The 17,706-nt window shown below is 49.8% G+C and overlaps 3 protein-coding genes across 7 annotated transcripts in view; 1 reads left to right on the top strand and 2 right to left on the bottom strand.

Moving 5' to 3' along the window:
- The window catches only part of LOC119457815 (M-phase inducer phosphatase 1-B), a 121,488-nt gene that overhangs the window by 96,599 nt on the left and 7,183 nt on the right, over positions 1–17,706 (bottom strand). The window contains exons 1-4 of one of the 5 annotated variants that reach the window (XM_037719571.2): positions 16,953–17,080; positions 16,733–16,779; positions 16,438–16,526; positions 13,343–13,388 (exon numbers count right to left, since the gene is read on the bottom strand). In XM_037719571.2, the coding sequence (XP_037575499.1) occupies positions 13,343–13,388; positions 16,438–16,526; positions 16,733–16,779; positions 16,953–16,958 (188 nt within the window). In that variant the 5' untranslated portion in view covers positions 16,959–17,080. Of the gene's footprint in view, positions 1–13,342; positions 13,389–16,437; positions 16,527–16,732; positions 16,780–16,952; positions 17,081–17,706 lie in introns of those variants that run through there. The other 4 variants (XM_037719561.2, XM_037719553.2, XM_037719580.2 and 1 more) reach the window with 4 other exon arrangements.
- On the bottom strand, positions 9,380–12,675 carry LOC119457804 (long-chain fatty acid transport protein 1). The gene has a single exon (XM_037719540.2). The coding sequence runs from the start codon at positions 12,582–12,584 to the stop codon at positions 10,635–10,637; it is 1,950 nt and encodes a 649-aa protein (XP_037575468.1). The 5' UTR covers positions 12,585–12,675; the 3' UTR covers positions 9,380–10,634.
- LOC119457847 (histone RNA hairpin-binding protein) overlaps positions 12,755–17,706 on the top strand; it is a 35,974-nt gene continuing 31,022 nt past the window's right edge. Inside the window, exon 1 of the mRNA XM_049665333.1 lies at positions 12,755–12,862. Coding sequence (XP_049521290.1) covers positions 12,858–12,862 — 5 coding nt within the window. The 5' untranslated portion in view covers positions 12,755–12,857. The remainder of the gene's footprint in view (positions 12,863–17,706) is intronic.

Below are 17,706 nucleotides of genomic sequence, written 5' to 3'. Positions count from 1 at the left end.
CCATTCTGTTCCTTCGCCGACCGCGTAGTGTCCGGCGAGGCGTCTTTTGTTAAACTATCTAGTTGACTATAGTTAAACGGAAGGCAGCCCCCGCAGTGCGACGCGTCCCAAGTTTTACGGCTTTTCGGCCGGGGCCCGTCTCGGCACGCTGCACCGCCGGAGGCGGTTGTTTTACCAAGCAGCGCACGACTCGCTCGAAACGCTGCCGCAGGAACGGGCCCGTTGACGAGCGTGCCTTGCATCGACCTTCAATTAGATCGGGAGCTGGAGGCGCTTTCCGCTGATCCCATGCTCACCACAAATAGTTTCAGCTAATCTGTTTCTACTGCGCAAACAACGAAGCGGAGACAAAACGACGGGGCGCTGGTCCTGCGCATGATCGTGTCGTGTCTCCCCTTCGTTGTATCGCAATGCACACGGACTATAGGTGGCGCCCTAGGTGATCCATGATGGCGGACAGAGAGAGTATTATAATTCTCGACTGCGCGTCCGCGTCGTAGCACGCCGGGCTTTTTCTAATCCTGCTCGTAACACACCGAGTGTATTATTTTTTAGAGTTTATTCTCATCGGCTGGGGAAATGCCGCTGCCTTTTACAAAACAGCTATCGCTAGGAGAGATTACGGGACACCTTGAATCGTAAGAAAAACGGATCCGGTGTCTAATCGAAGGCGATGAGATTTTCAACGCTGGCCGTCTAATTTGTTGCGGCGTCAAGACATGCAGTGCTCACGCTGTTACAATTCAAGGACTGTGTGTGCAGACGTCCCACGTTCGAGGGACGTCCCACGTCCAAGCTATTTGTCGTGTGTTGCAGCCGCAATGCGCGCCCCGTAAATATAAATCAGCATTGAATGTAATAATTAACGCCCCGCGTAAATATAGATGACTAGCGTGCATAACCAGAAATATACGTGCGTGCTTGTTATTTTACCGCGAATGACGCCCTTGACCTTACAGATGTATGCGACGCGAAGCCAATCTAAAACGAACGCTTAGGCTAGAGTGCAACGTTATCGGTTTGAGCCAGAAAAAGTACGCCGATCTTGTTTTCAAATTCGGTTTTAATCCAAATGGGTCAGTGCAAGCAAATATGCCAGAGACCTAGCGATCGGTGCGCAGCTGCGAACGTAGTTACGCTCCGATGCAACGAGCCTGGCGAGGTCGAGGACGCGCTTCAGCGTGCCGGCCAAATTTATTGTTTGCTGCCGTTTCGCCTGCCACTGAGACAAAAGCGAAGATTGGTGTGTGTGTGTGTGGGAGCGGAGGGGGGGGGGGGGGGGGGGCATGGAGAGGTTTGCAGCGCGAACGACGGTGACAAAACGTGCGCTGCAAACCTTCACTGGCGGCGCCTCAGGCTTGCCGATCCGGACTTCACCGCCCACTCCTTTTTAAGACGCGTCCAGCGGAAAAGAATCAACCTTATCTCATCCTTCGCCGCTCGGTTGGTTCACTGAGGCACGCAACACATCCCGTTGCTTTTAATATTTTTTTTTTTCATGGCGTAAATAGAAGCTGTTAACAAAACAGGAACGCGTCCGCGCATACCGAGTCAAACGGTAACACCATGCGGATACTCTTTGAAATATTTATCTCGCTGGCCACTACGCGGCGCGACAGTCTGTGTGCATTGCGAATAGTCGATACCAACTAGCTCAATTCAGAGTTCTCTTATGCAGTGACGATGCTTGCAGTCAAATGTAATGGTGAACAATCCTGCTAAAACATTGGATTCATTTTTCTTTCGTGGTCGACAAAGTAGCCTCAAATGAAAATCACTCGCTAGGAAGCCAATGTCAAATTATGGGGTAAGAATTAGCTACGACGTGAGCAATTCATACCTGCACGAACTTAAGCTGGCCGCAAGCTGTGAATATAAGCACTCTGTTGCTTGATATAGCATCAGACCGCGTAAAAATATGCTACTTGGCTGGTGTAAGGACTGAATACATAGAGTGAGCATTCCATAGGCGAATGAATTGCAGTCAATTTTCTTCAAACTTTTTGATAACATGATGGGCCAACTGTATCGGTTAGAACGCGTAGCGCGCGAATATCGTGTCTGCGCACTACCATTCTCGCGTGAGGATCATAATTATGGGGTTTTACGTGCCAAAACCACGATCTCATTATGAGGCACGCCGTAGTGGGGGACTCCGGAAACTTGGACCACCTGGGGTTCTTTAACGTCCACCTAAATCTAAGTACACGGGTGTTTTCGCATTTCGCCCCCATCGATATGCGGCCGCCGTGGCCGGGTTTCGATCCCGCGACCTCGTGCTCAGCAGCCCAACACCATAGCCACTGAGCAACCACGGCGGGTTGCGTGTGGATCATAAAACTCAAGTTTTACATTACAAAGCAATACATTGCGGCCTGAGTCGCCTATTGCACAAGTTTAGAAATGGCGCGAGCTGCAGTTAATCGAAAGTCGGCGACTCGAGTCGCGAGACGAGCTCCTCCTAGCGACGGTATGCAGTGCGTGACGGCACGAACTGCTGCCAGTCGGCGCGTCGCCCGCAGTTTAAAAATTGAATTTGTGCGAGAACCACGATCTGGCCATGAGGCACGGCGGGGAAGGGGGGGCTCCGGATTAATTTTGACCACTTTGGGTTCTTTAACGTGCGCCCCACTCACAGTTGGGTGCACGTCAAGCCCCCATAGGAATGCGGTCACCACGACCGGATCGAATCCGCAACCTCGAGTTCGGCAGCACAACAGGCACCGAGGCGAATGCGTCGTCCGCCGTCCTACGCCACAATGTCGTGCTGACACTGCTCATAAACGGTGCTCAGAATTGTCATTCGAGCGGTGACTGCTGAATGGGGGCAAGGGGGCCAACTTTTGAAGCGCTTGCTTAATTTGAATAAAATTTGGAGTGTCAATTCAGAGAAATATTACATGCTTCCGCGCAAACTTTTATTGCGTTTATTTTTAGCGAATTGATTGCTTGCAAAAGGTTCATTTAACTGAGAAAATTGCCGTTCCAAAGTTGAAAGAAGACTTGCCATATTTATGCCGCAGACTGAACCGGGGCGGCATACTTGTTCAGGAGAAAGCAGTTCGTCAGGTTCATCACGATCGAGTAACACAGAAAATTAACTATGGTTTTCCTTACCTTGGACCTTAGTAGAAAAGCCACAAATGTGATAAACGAGTTCCGAAGTGTCCCCCTTCGTTTCTAGAAAAGGCACCGTGGGCTTTCTTGTTAAAAATGTTCCTATTCTTTCGAGGTTAGAATTCCCAACGGAGAGATCAGGCGGCTTGAAACAAACTTCCCATAGGAAGTATACTTAACATCCCTTATCATTCAAGTTGGCGTTAGTATGTGTTGCCAGAAGTAACCGAGACATTCATGTGCATGACAGAAGGATTAAGGAGATATGACCCCAGACCTGGCCCCTCGTCGTACGGTGCACTTCTCGCGCCCGTATCACTAATCACCTGAATGCTACAACAGAAGTCATTCCCAGAGCAAAGGAACAAAACGGCCAGTCCATAAACGTAACAGAACTTATCACCATGACACTGCATTCAGAACTCGCACGTCGTATGTAGACCCGCCCGTTACGTGAATCGCGAAGAAACTGCTCACGAGCGCCATTTGAGAAAATTTAAGCTATACTCGCGCAAGTTGGCGCGTCTTAGAGTTCCGCTATATGACACACGTTAATGTGGATTAAAATGCGATTACGAAGCCATCGGAAAGCCTAAAAGCGCGCGTATCTCTGCCTGGCCTTGCTATCACATCACGCGCCAGAAACAGCCCATTACCTATTACTACCATCGAGCCCAAAATTTGGCAATGAAATTCTCTGGCGACTTACGTCGACCATAAACGATGCCCACACTCGATGAAAACGGTGGTATGCCACATGCGGCACCCCGTTTTCAAGCAGGGTGGAACGCTGGGCTAGTTGGAAGTAGCTGATGCGGCGCTAAAACGGGACAAGGACAATAGAACGGGACGGCTGACTATCAACTTTTTTATCACTCATTTTCAGTGCATGCGTATACCTGTATCGCCGTAAAGAGCGGCGCGTGAGATTATTGAACGCGGAGCTCTTTACAGATGAGCGCGGACGTCGAAGCGGCGCAGAGCGGAGAACCAGGCTCACCCGTCGAGGTCGCCGAGATGAGCTTAATCTGCACAACCGCGGTACAGAAAGCGGGCGTGGAGAAGGCGAGGGCATTGAACACACAGCTAACTGCCCAGCAGTGTGCCGACTCTCTCGGCATCAGGTGGACCCGTGTGTCCACAACAAAGTTTCGACATCCTCCGATTTCGCTTATTTGTTTCGCGCGATTTTAACGAGCGACTCGAAAAAACCACCAGTCAGTGGCTGAAGGAGAGTTTTATCAAGTGCGAAATTATTTTGCCAGCCAACGAAATGAGTTCTCTTCCCGAGTCGAGCGGCACCATAATTACACCACCGCGCACGCCGCACAACGCCGAAATATCGGTTGAAACGGCTGGAAAAGGTTGTAATGCGTTCCATGGCTGCCGACGTTTCTGTTTATGATACGACACGCCACGCTAAACGTCATGCAGGGGCTTCCGCTGTATTGAACCGCACCAAGGTATACGAAATTATTTGCCGATTTTTTAAATCTTTTTTTTTCGCTTTGGTAGTGGAGCTCGGCCCGCGTTTTTCAATTCTAGGGCGCTGTCACACTATGCACGGGTACACAACGACGCCGATGAGAACCGAGGCCAACGAGCAAGTCATCACAGTGCGGCCGGCTTTCACGCTACGCCGACAGCGCTCATATATAGGGCACGGTCTCCAGAGGACCAGCTGCTGAGATAAAACTGGACATCGGGAAGGGCGTCCCATTGGATGCATCTGCTCCACTTGTGCTCAAAATAAAAGGTCACGACGCACAACTGCACAAAATACAGAGCTCGAAGAGCGCACAAATATGAATTTCCGACGCTATAAGCAACCTTCCGCGAACACCCGCCAGCCGAGCTGGTACAACACTGTCGGGGCAGCAAGACCAATGCAATACGAGACAAGCGATCTCGGAGTAGAGCGTACACACTAAAAGCTGGGAAGCGCAGATATGGTGGCTAGAAGACTGCACGCCGTACACGTGATCACGCACAGATTGAGACGTGATCACGCACAGATTGAGAAGCACAGCGCGCTGCTCAATAAGTCCCACTAAAATACGATCGCGCCCAAGCATCAATACAAGCGAGCACGGTTATTTCGACGGTATTGCGAGCTACGCAATACGAGACCACCACTAAAGTGTACGTGCCTGAATCTACACTCGCGGACAACTTTCTTTGGCAATGTGGGGGAAAGAAAGCTACAGAGGCAAAGTGCGCGCAAGTAACAGCGCGTCTGAAAAAAAGCCGCACATATTAATCCGCGTTAGTTCAAGCTGGGGAAGCGGAAACAAACACCGTATCTGCAACAGCAAAAGAAGCCAAAAAACACCAGCGTGTGTTGATGTTGACTTATTTTGCGGCTTTTCCCTTCGGCGTCTGGGCAAACGCGAAACCGTAGCACGTTGAAGCTGCGTTGATTCAGCGTCTGTTCGGGGAAACCAGAAGCGCTGCCGGACTACTTGGCGCGGTAACGCATGCGCAGAAGCTGGCCCCCGTAGCTTTTTCTGCATTGTCACAGAAAGTTGTCCGCAAGCATAACACGGCACGAGGAATTCTGCGCCCATCAGCGCATGTGAAAACCGCGCCAGCAGTTTTGAAGTATTGTCAAGGACAATGAGCGAAGTGGCAGTTCCTCAGTAAACACTAAAATGAACAAGCACATACGTTATGTCGAAGCAAGTGCGCTCGGCAACCAGCCGCGACTCATCACTGCGCGACCGCATGTGCGAAAGTAGACACGTGATTGATAGTCTTGTGATTGTTTGTGCCATCCATATACTATTTTTACATGTGCATTAATTATCCCAGCGTACCAGCAAGTGACACGTTCTACGTAAGTGACAAGATGGTGCAGGGTACATAAGTCGACTATTACACAGGACATTTCTTATCGGCGTTTTCAAATACGACTTTCATTTTTCCAGTGAAGTTATACGCCCGTGCAACATGCCTCGGACGTGGCGCGTTGATTTAACGAAAGAAACGAGATTGGCGTCACTGTCTCAGAGGGCGTCTATACTAGACGCCAACATTCAACATTCTGGTGTAACTCCACCAATCAAGGGTAGAGATGCGAAGTGCGGAAAAAAACGGGAAAATTCCGAAAAAAAAAGTTTTTTTTTCACGTTTTTTTCAGCGCAGTTGGAAAAATTGGCCAACACTTCCGCGGGGAAAAACGTACAGAAATAAAACTTAAACAACACCCAGCGTTGAACGCGAAACCGAAACGTCGCACATGATACCAAAACACTAAACGACGGCTGACGACTCGCCATCGATATCACACAATGTCAGCTCCAGCGTCAGCGTGGCTTCGTCATTCGGGTGCGGTGTCTCATGTTTTGGTGCCCGTTATTGTTCAATTTTGACTTTCCCTCGTGCACTTGTGCAACCTGTGGCGGAAGTCCGCATATGAAGCCGTGTGGAAGCAGATTCTGCAATGGTACGGCCAATTTCCGACGTGTGGATGCACTTCACGGTCGGGGAGACATCTTGATCCGTTTCCATAGTCGAAGCCACGACGAAATAGCCACAGAAGAGACATTTCAGCGTTCTTTGTTCTAACTGCCGTAACAATTCTAAGAAGCCGCACCCGTTCACAGAGAACCGAACGCGTTCGCGGTGATGCTTCTGGCTTGTTTTCGAATTGTTAAACCCTGCATTCGTTTGTGAAAAGGCAGAAAGCATTTCACTTGTGTTATTTACATAATGAGAGTTATGGCTTTTGACATTTGGCAATAAGCTATTGACCGTATGCTCAAGAAAATTGGTTCTTTTCCATTTTTTCCAAAATTTAGGGAAAAACGTGAAAACTGGTTTTTGCAATTGCTCAAAATTTCCGGAAATTTTGCATCTCTAATCAAGGGTACTCCGCCGCATTGGCGTAGTGGCTTCGGTGTCGCGCTGCTATGCTCGAGGGCGCGGGATCGAATCCCGGCCGAGCACGGCCGCATTTCGACGGGGGCGAAATGCAAAAACGCCTGTGTGCCGCGCATTTGGTGCACGGTAAAGAACCCCGGGTGGTCGAAATTAATTCGGAGTCCCCTACTACGGGGTGCCTCAATCATATCGTGCTTTTTTTGGCACGTAACACCCAAGAATTTAATGTTCATTTAGCACTACTACTCCATGAGCCGGCAGGTCATTTTTCATGTGCAGAAACCACGCAAGTCCAATAACGGAACGGGTGTGATTTCGTTTGCCGCTATCCTTACGCTTTTTGTTGAAGCGTCAAAGTATGCATCGTGCTGCGGGCACACTGCTTGAGAACACACAATCGACGACTGCGAATAAGTCTGCGCTTTCCAAGTGACCGAAGAGGAGCGCTCGAGATGTGCTTCTGTGAATACGATTATTTAATGACATTCCCTTTTGGAACGGGGCGACAAATAGTCACCTGGCCTGCTTGTTTTAATCAGGTATGCTACGTTTTTTATCTAGCACTTGTGTATACATCTTTATATATATATATATTTATTTCCTTAAAATCTACCTTGTACCGCTACCTATGACTAACAGATCCGGTCGCATCAATCTCTTCTCTGCTTTTTTTTTTTTTTTTTCCCCCACCAATACTGAGAGAGCGGACAGAGCGGCACCGCGGAGAATAAGCGCGACCTTCCATGAAAGCATATTCGGCGCGCCTTCGGGAAAGCGCCGTCAGCCTCCTTGTTGAAAAAAACAAGCGGATGTACGTAATATCGACCAAGAAAGTTTACGGACCACGAGATCTCAGCAAACGCTAAATATCCGAGCAGCCTTTAAAAGTTGCCAGTAAAACCGTACATCATGCTGTTGGCATATACCAGTAGAGACTGGAAATGGAAATACCAGGCTGCGTTTTGAGGCTGAATTCAGCTTTTTGTCAGATCCCTTGGTCCGTAAACTTTTTTGGGCGATAGTACATTCTCGTAAGTTTTACTTGACGCGGCGTCGACTGTCCACTGAACAAGAAGGAATCGCGCCACCAGCTTGTACTAAGTACGATGTTGGGCTAGTTAGCGCATAGCTGTCAATACTTGCGGCGCAAAAGGTAAGCGGAAGAGACAGTCGGAAATAACGCCTGTCCTTTCGCGTCACGAACACTGACCAGCTTGTGCACCGCGTTTCATGACCAAACCCACGGTTGTATTCTGCAAGCCAACCAGCGGATCCCGTGCACGGCTGCTCGCCTACTGGACAAATCTTCAAGAATAACCTGCACTTCTGCTTGGGTACAACGCAGACGCTACATTGCGACCTGGGGCGGTATTCTGTAAGAGTCCAATTAGTGGACTGTCCATTTCGGCTGTCGCTGATTGGCTGCTGCTTCACGTGCAGGAAGGAGACTGGCTGGCACCTTCCTGCACGTGAAGCAGCAGCCAATCAGCGACAGCCGAAATGGACAGTCCACTAATTGGACTCTTACAGAATGCTGCCCCTGGATACAAATGCCACCTAATGTGCAGCGATTCCTTCGAATTATGCGTACCTATCGTGAAATTAAAGCTTTTTTTTTGTGTCACACATGGCCATCAAAAGATTGCTCAGAATTGTACAAATTATGTATTACTCCATTCTGAGCATTCGCTGCGGCAACAGATCAAGCAAGTGTAGAAAACATTTTATATTTGCGCGGGCGCTAAAAAGCCCGAACTCACTGCGTCATAAGCAAGCTAGCGCGTCGAACTGAGTGGATGGCGACAGCCCGTCACGGTATTGCTGCCGCACACACATAAAGCCCGGGAAGGGGAACCGTGCCTTTGTGAAACGCCACAGAAAGGAAAGACCAGCGGCAGGGAAACATTTGCTGACAAAGATTACGTAGGTCTCGACTCCAGCCACTGCGTACTCGCCGAAGTATCCACTTAAAAAACACCATCGTTCGTCGGCACATTGCGTGCAGTGCACTGTAGGCATGGCAAACGGTGAAAAGTTTATACTGCTGGAGTATTTAAAAACTCATTTTTGTTAAACTCGCAATTAAAGGTTGATTACGAGAAGGGAAACTAAAGGCCAAACTTGCCACTTTTGAAGTTCCCAACGGTACGTCAGTACGAAGTCACTAATTTCAAAGTATTTTCTCGCATTTCAGTCGTTGTGGCGAAATAAAGCTTCTGCTATGTTTAATCTTTGGCTCCTTTAGAATAGAATGCAGTCAATATCACCGATGAACCAGGCCTGAACAGACGCCGTCAGAATTGGTGACGTTGGTGCGGAACTTCGCGTCTTCTCTGGCCTACCAAGCCTCCGTTCACAGTGTGGGATTTCAGAAGGCTAATTTACTAATAAAGCTGCATTTATTTTTCTCCTTAGTGTCCCTTTAAGACTGCGGTACAGAGCACGCAAAGTAGAGCATTTTTTTGCTTTTAATTCCTTCGCTCTCCAAGGTGAAGCACAACCTTCAGCAGTGTGCTCTCACCAAATGCACCAATCGACACCACTTAAAAAACCGAAGGTCTGCACACTGGTTATGACGTCACCTAGGAAGGCCAACGCTCCCACTAAAAAACATTGTCACGCTAAAGGGTACAAGCTACCAACCTTCCCGTGTTACGTCACGGCCCACAGCGCGCGTCTGACCAGCTGCTCTCTCAAACGAAACTTAATATGGGCCAATTACCCAATTTCAGAGTTCTTAACGAGATCGACATGCGCAAGGACAAATGTTGACAAACTAGGCTAGGCCATGCAGCGGTGCTTTTGAACTTGCTACGTGCGCTGCTTAGGCAATCGCTTGACGAGCTCCATCGTGCATGAATGCCACAGACAACACACGTCATCGGTGCCTTTAGGATGAAACCTCGAGTTTTCGTGCCGAAACCACGATATGACTATGACACAAGCCATCGTAAGGGGGAGGGCGGCTCCGGGTTAATTTTGACCAGCTGGGGATCCTTACGTGCTCGGAATACACGGGCGTTTACCGCACAAAGGCGAGAAATACTAAACCGTCAACGGTTCCTTCTCGACGTGACCCAGCGCTGCGTTAGTGAATTGCAAACGCGCGACTGTGCAGGACGGCGCAGTCCACGTGTGCCACTACCGGGTTTCGCGGGCGGAATTTTAAGGGCCTGTCAACTGACGCCACACACAAGGAGCATGGAAATATGCTTAAGGAGCGGCACAAGGAAAATAGCGGCCTTTGGAAGAGGGTGACCTTCCAATAGCCTGCATTTCCTCGTGCCATATCCAATTCTCCACAGGGCTAAAGCAACAGCCCGCAGCACTCTTGTACCGGTCAATCCGCGTACACATGCGTTCACACGTTCTCCGCATTTTTGGGGCATAGTCCATGCCTTTATAAGCGATCAACAGGCAGAATTAGTAACATCTCTCGCTCGCGCATGGTCCCGCGCAATAAACATACTTTGGCGTAAAAAAATAAAACAACAACAACAACACACACACACATAAAGATGGCGTATTCTGCTACAGAATACGCGTTGTGTACAAGACGTTAAGGCAGAATGATCCGGCCGGCCGGCCAGAAGCAGCGGCCACGAGTGCGGCTCCGGGCGAGTCCATGCACTACTCTAGAGGCGACATGCGCCGGCACATAGGCGCTCATACAGGTCTCGGTCGAGCGGCACGTAGCAGCCGGCGGCCTGGTCCAAGAAGAAGCACGGGTCGCCGCCCAGCTGGTCTAGGTGGTACTCGTGCCGCTGCAGCTCGCCTTTCTTCAGCTTGTACGTGGATGTAGTGTCGACGGCGCGCGTGAGCCGCACAAAGAGGGGCACCGCATAAACGGGCAGCTGGCGCCGCAACGCAGCAAGCAGTGCGTCCAGGTCGGTGCGGCGTTCGGGGTCCTGGACGGCCAGCATGCCGGCACGTCCCTCGGTGCCCGGCAACGAGACGCCGTAGGCTACGCAGTCGCTCAAGCCCAGTACCTGCGCCGCCACGCCTTCCACTTCGGCCGTGGAGACGTTCTCGCCCTTCCAGCGGAATGTGTCGCCCGTCCGATCGCGGAAGTAGACGTAGCCCAGCTCGTCGGTGACCAGCAAGTCCCCCGAGGCGAACGCCATGTCGCCCTTGCGAAACACGTCGCGGTAAAGTTTCTTCTGCGTGGCCTCTTTGTTCACGTAGCCGTCGAACTGATGCATGTGAGAGCGCTCGACCTTGCCCACGAGCTCGCCCACCTGACCGGGACCGCAGGCGAGGCAGATGCCGGACTTGTCGCGCAACGGAAGCCCAGTCATCTCGTCGACGCGCACCAGCTTGATGGGCAGCAGGCGCTCGCCCAACGCGGGCCACAGCATGAACAGCACAGGGAAGAAACCCACGGCCCCCGGCCGGTTGTCCGTATTCACCAGGTTGGCATTGCCCTCAGTGGCGCCGTACACTTCCCGCAGGTCGGCCAGTCCGAAGCGCTCAGCGAAAGTGCTCCACAGCTGCGGCCGCAGCCCGTTGCCGAACATAAGGCGAACACGGTGCGCACGATCTTGCGGACCGGGCGGCTGCGCCAGCAGGTAACGACACGTCTCACCGATGTACTGAGCCACGGTACAGCCGTAGCGCGCGCAGTCTTCCCAAAAGGCCGATGCCGAAAAGCGTGGCCGCAGCACGGCCGTGTTGCCGAACAGGAGCGTCTGGGACAGCGCCAGCACGCCGGCGGCCACGTGGTACACGGGCAGGCACACGTACAGAACGTCGTCGTCTCGCATAGGCATCATGTGGCGCACAGCACTGGCCATGCTGAAGAACCGCCGCTGCTTGATGATCGCAGCCTTGGGAAGGCCCGTGGTGCCGGACGTGTAGATGTACAGCAGTCGGTCGTCCATGCAGCCGCGGTACGGTGGAGCGCTGGGCTCGGCAGCTTGCAACAGAGGCTCCAGCCAGGTCACCGGCGCGCCCAGGTCTTTCACGTCGGCGTCGAGGCAGACGTAGAGCGGCTCGGTGCCAAGCTTCTCTGCAATCAGGGGCCGCGCGTTGCGCAACGGGTCCAACAGCGCGCGTGTAAAGACGACAGCACGACTGCGCACGCATGAGATACAATGTGCAAGCGATGCCTGCTTCAAATTGTAGTTGATGAGAGCTGACACGACACCCAACTTGGACAGGCCCAACCAGAGCATGACAGCCTCGGGCCGAGACTCGGTCAGCAAAGCTACTTCGTCGGCGGGTCTCAATCCCAGCGCCGCAAGCGCGCACGCAACGCGCTCCGAGTAGTCTTGCACTTGGGCGAACGTCCAGGTGCGCTGCGCCGTCACCAGGCAAGGCTTGTCAGGCTGCCGGCGTGCTAGCGACGCAAACACGCGCGCCACAGTCGTGTCTTCGGCCACGCGCCGGTGCATGTACCAGTTGAGGCGCAAGTAGCCGATGGCTGCGAGCACATCTCGCGGCGCGGTTCGCGCTAACAGGCGCAGTGTGCGCCAGCCACCCGTGACCAGGTAAGCTGCGGCTAGCAGGAGCGCCGCGGTACTCAACGACCACAGCGTGCCGGCCACACCGAAGAGGCCGAGCAACAGCGCCGACTTGGACGACATCGTCACACTTCTGCGGCCACGGCTCCCAGCGCCCGGCGCCGCGCGCACCGACGACCTACTTTTATCCCCGGCCCCAACGGGAAGCGCAAAGTCCGTCGGCAGCAACGCCGAGAAAGTAGTTCGCTCGCGCCATCTGGCGCCCGACCGCGCAGGCGTCCGCGCTTAGCCGCCGCAGCGTGTCACGGGGCCGCGGGTCGCGCCAGATACCGTGGCCCACTCGCCGCCGGGTCGACCGGTCTTCCCTCCCGGGCCAGCCGCTGACCAGCATTGACCATGAGGTCAGTGCTCGCCGTCCAGGATGCACAGAGCGCTTCATTCACATCGGCGCGGGGTTTCCGGCCGCTACGGTTCTCACACATTGGTTTACAGAAAAGCGTGCGCGAATGAGTTTCGCATTTCCCGCTCTGCGATCGATTGCATGCGTAACGGCGCACAAGAGCGTTCACCCACCACGCCACCGCCGCATCAAGTTTCGTTTTATCCTGCACCGAGATATCCATGCACATGTGCACTGAGGCGTTTCGCCGTTACTGGCATACGCGCAATCCCTTTCACGCCACGCCAACCATAGAATCTAACGAGTTTGCACAGCCTGCTCCACTAACAAGGTATTACGTTCCGTGCTTACAACGTCACCTGTGAAAGGTATCGAAGACACCGCTGACATCAGGCGAAGCAATAAATTTCTCATTCGAGACAGATTTCAATACTATAACTTTTACTCTGAATTTCAAAACTGAAGTGCAAGGACCACGTACCAACATTGCAGGGATGGTGAGGGCTCCTCCTCTTTCATAATACGTGCTGAAAACAAATGTAACAGGTGTTTAGGAGCATATCTAGAACACAAACAATATCTTCAAATCTCCTAATTATGCCAGACATGAGTTACAAGCCCGACGCCAAGGGAAACCATTTGTGACTGTGGCAAAACATAGAAAATATGTGTGAACAAAATAGCTTTCAACTCAGTTTAATGTTACATGAAAAATTATACTATAGGCCCATTTTAAGCAACGTTTAAGTAGTATCTTTAAAGATAAAATTAAGTTCTTCGGCGGAAACAGTTTTGGGAACATAACTTTCTTGCTCACAATTATGGTATATGTTCATATTTTAAAAGTCAAAATAATCCTGTTGGAGGTCAACACTGACTTTCCAGGAGTGATTCTGTCTCGAGATATTCATCAAATTTGACACTCAGTCAGCTTCCCATTCAGGGGCGCGGATCACGACAAGGTCAAGCCGTGAGGGAAAAGGGAATTATGTGTTTGGTGACTGTCTCAAAAATTGTGTCAGCCAAAGCACATAAACTGCCTATTTAAGCGATTCTGCGTAACTAGCATATCATTTTTATTAAAATTACTGTAACTTTGAAGACCCTGTAGTACGCGACAGAAGCAGCAAACAAAAACAAGGTTATGGCCTTTGCCTGCAGTAAGATGTGAATTATGGGTGCACAATGTGCCAGAGCATGAGCACAGTCATACCCAGCATTTCATAGCAGGTGGCAAGGCAATAATGCAAACCCGCAAGGATTACAGGGACACTATTTCGTTCCGATAGGTTCATTCATGCGTTCATAATAGTATGCAATCACAGCCACTGCTTCACTGCCAGCCCCCCCCCCCCCCCCCTTTTTTGATAGTCATTGAAGCAGGTGATGAACTATCTGATCATCACCTGCTCACAGATCTGGCAGCTATATATCATACAAAGTGGTTTTCAGGAGCATGTCACAATGTCAGCGTTTGCTTCAGGACGTATTTGGCTAGTTTTCAGGAGACAGTGGCTGACGTAGGACTTACGAGTACACATTGGAATTGGTAGAGTTGAAGATGGCCGGTGCTTAAAGCATGTACTACGGGGGTAAATGTGCCCAGGACGCACGAGTGGCGACCAAACTGCATTGCTGCGCTATCTGCCGGGAGCATCCATGCAGTCAGCTGGGATCGAGACTGCTGAAAAGTGCCTGCACAGTCCCCCCTCTGTTCAGTTTTTCTAGCTTGCTTGCAACATCCAAGTCTGCCACAAAATGCGGTGCGAGATGGCGTTTTGAATAAAAGTTGGTCCCATGTACTGCCTTCGTTCTTGAGCCCGTCTGTTACCCATTTTTACTGAGCTTGGTCAGGGCTCTTTATCACTCTTACCGCATCCTTGCAGCTTGTTGGCATAAGTAGACGATAATGTCTGCTTGATTATATCGGTTTCAATCAATTTATCTCCAGCAACATGATTTGGATATGCCAGCAGAGATCCAGGATTTAGCTGCAGGCAAAAAACACTAGACGTGATAACTAAGCTTCACAGTTATGTAATGGCGAATTCGGCAAATCACCCTAGCACATACTTCACCCTAGCGCTTAATTCGCCATAATTTCCAACCATTAAACTGCCCCAGAAACACTATACCAGTCTGTTGCCCCGAAGCCAATGATAATGGCATGGTGCCTTTCCTTTTGTACTGGATCCTTTTGTAAAGGCTACATCATAGAAACGATTAAAAGTAGAAAAACAAAGAAAAATGAGCGCAACCTCGCGCCACATTCCATGGCTAAGATAAGCTAGAAAAACCACATGCATGCAAAGAAAGTGGAGTCTGCCTTGGCTGTGCTCAGTGGCATAGCCAGAAATTCTTTGGGGGAGGGAAGTGGTGAAGTGGGGCTGGGCACAGAAATTACCCTGGTACACAGAAATTTTGGGAAAGACAAGTGCCCAGTATGCTACCAGCCGCGCCTTTTATTGTGGTTTTTGTTTCGACTTGCGCCGGCACCATGACAGTTATCTTAATCGCGGTCACAGCCCTGCAATTGCAGATCTGGCAATCACTTTGCTGCGCAGCAGTGCTATCAAATAGAGCAAACTGGGAGGGTGAGCGGCGAGAGGTCAGGGGACGTATTCTGATCACTTTCAGAGATTGCCTGGGTGAGCAAAACCACTCTAGTCATCCAACGCGCCATGTACTACGTCACGCGAAAGTGATAGTATCGCCGAAAGTGATCGTCCGAGAATACCGCCCCAGTAGAGGAGGAAGGTGGCGACATTTAGTTTATTCAAGGGGTTGAACTCGGTCTCCACTCACGTGTCCTGGGCAATTTTGTCTCCCAGTTAGTACATTTGTTGGGGATCCCAAGAGTAGCACTAGTTTTAGAACATCAGTTCCTGAAATGTGCTGTAATATTCAATGGGGTTCCTTCCATGCAGTTGTCTGTTGCCCTTCTCTTTGTAGTGTGCAAACGTAAAGGTTATGCCATACTTGTGGCCGTCCCAGAGCACCTAGGGACGGGGACGCCTATTTGGGGAAATATGTAGAACACCAATGCACCTGACAAACATTTGCAAGATATCTTCAAACTGGTGCTGGTCTCAGACTGTCTACTGCATATGTGCCTCGAGCACAGAGCAGCTTCAATTCCAAGAATGCAAGATGCAACGTAATTTAACTATTTAAAATGATAATTAGCAAAATTTTAATTCCGACCCCTGTGATTTACCATTCAGCTAATGTTTTCCACACTTCCCAAAGAGGCAGAATTGCACTATCTACCAAATGCAATTTTTTTATTTACAGTCTTAAAAAGAAAAAAAAAAAAAGAGCTTGCACATATTCACCTGAAGTCAGTGTAGCTGAAGCATAAACTATACAGCTCCTTACAACACTTGGTAAACTAAATTGTTGCACGCCATGAATGACTGATAATGACATTATAAGGAAGCAATATGTCTATGAAGGTTAGTGCTACCAGGAACGGGAAAAACTAGAATCAGTGACACTCACAAGTCACGACATGATATTTTGCATCAGAGAACACAGGTGCTAGTCGATGGCCTGTTTCAACTAAAGAATGCATACCAGCTGGAAATTTTGGCAACGGTAGGGCAAAGCTGGCACCTTCGCCAGCCAGACGTGATGACAGTGGTGTTTGTGTTGATGTTGCAGGGCTGCCAAGAAACATGAAAGTGAAACACAAATCAAGGCCAGCAACAATGCATTATGTACAAAGCTAATAGACCATTTCTTCAACAGAGAAGCAACTCCTAAACAGAACTAGATAGTTTTCCAACTAAAAGCAGTTTTCTGTCAACTAAAAATTTTAACCACAGTTTACACCAACCCAGCATGCAGATAGAAGAGTGAAATTATTTACAAGCAAGTGCAGAGAGAGGTAGGCTGCGGGCAGATTGCCCTGCCCAGCTAACAGGGAAAAGAGAAAACAGACAGAAGGTTATGACAAGGAAAGAGTACAAGCACAAAAAATGCAACAAACGTGTAAAACTGCCTACAGCATGCTCTTGAAACATGATCAGATTTACTAAAGAAAGCTAATAGTGCAGAAAGCTTGCGTCTTGTATTCCCAGAGAACTTGCCTCCATGCCATGTCCGTAAGGTTTCTTGTCAGACCATCAATTGGCGACAACTCTAAGTCTCCATCACAGATGGGTGAGCCATTCTTGGAGGGTGAATTCATGGTTCCTTCTTCCAATTTCTTTCTCTGCTATAAATGAGCACATGTCTCTCCCTAAATTCTCATGGGAGAATGCACAATTTCTTAAAAACTTTAAAAGCAGTCAAATTAAAGTATAGCTACCCAATATAACTAACTGGCACAAGGCTACAGGGTTTTGGGTTTAATGAAATGCAGCGGGGGTACTGAAAGTATCACGAGAATTGCTCTAATGATTGCATGTTGCCAGACATTACTCTAGCCCCTTTTACAAATGCATTAATTGTAAACACAGTTGGGTAGTCTTTCAATAAAAGGCTTAAATGTAATAAAATGCCTTGGCTCTGGAGAAAGAAAAAATTTCTAATTTACTGGCAACAGAACGAAGAATTACATATTCTCCAAGGCAGCTTCTTTGCAGTGCTGAACTGCCAAGTGCGATACAGTGCCTTGACTTCTGAATATGTTGGCAAGCTGCTACACTACCTACAACAGTGCTTCCCACACCCCTGCAATTCACAAAACCCACCAAATACGTCAAACATCACAACATGACATCCTTCGTTATTTTGCTATGCCACATGGTTTCATAAACACAAAGCTCTAGAAATTTTCTTTGGCAGTAACATCACCGCACTGCTCATAACGTTAGCAAAACTGCAGCATTTTCCTCCATG

The sequence above is a fragment of the Dermacentor silvarum genome, chromosome 1 (assembly GCF_013339745.2).
Source record: "Dermacentor silvarum isolate Dsil-2018 chromosome 1, BIME_Dsil_1.4, whole genome shotgun sequence".
Lineage (NCBI taxonomy): Eukaryota > Metazoa > Arthropoda > Arachnida > Ixodida > Ixodidae > Dermacentor > Dermacentor silvarum.
Note: the sequence above shows the minus strand (reverse complement) of the source record. Positions and strands in the feature narration are given on the sequence as shown.

Excerpts from the sequence above, each read along its gene's own strand:
- LOC119457804 (XM_037719540.2), bottom strand. The coding sequence starts at position 12,584 with ATGTCGTCCAAGTCGGCGCTGTTGCTCGGCCTCTTCGGTGTGGCCGGC.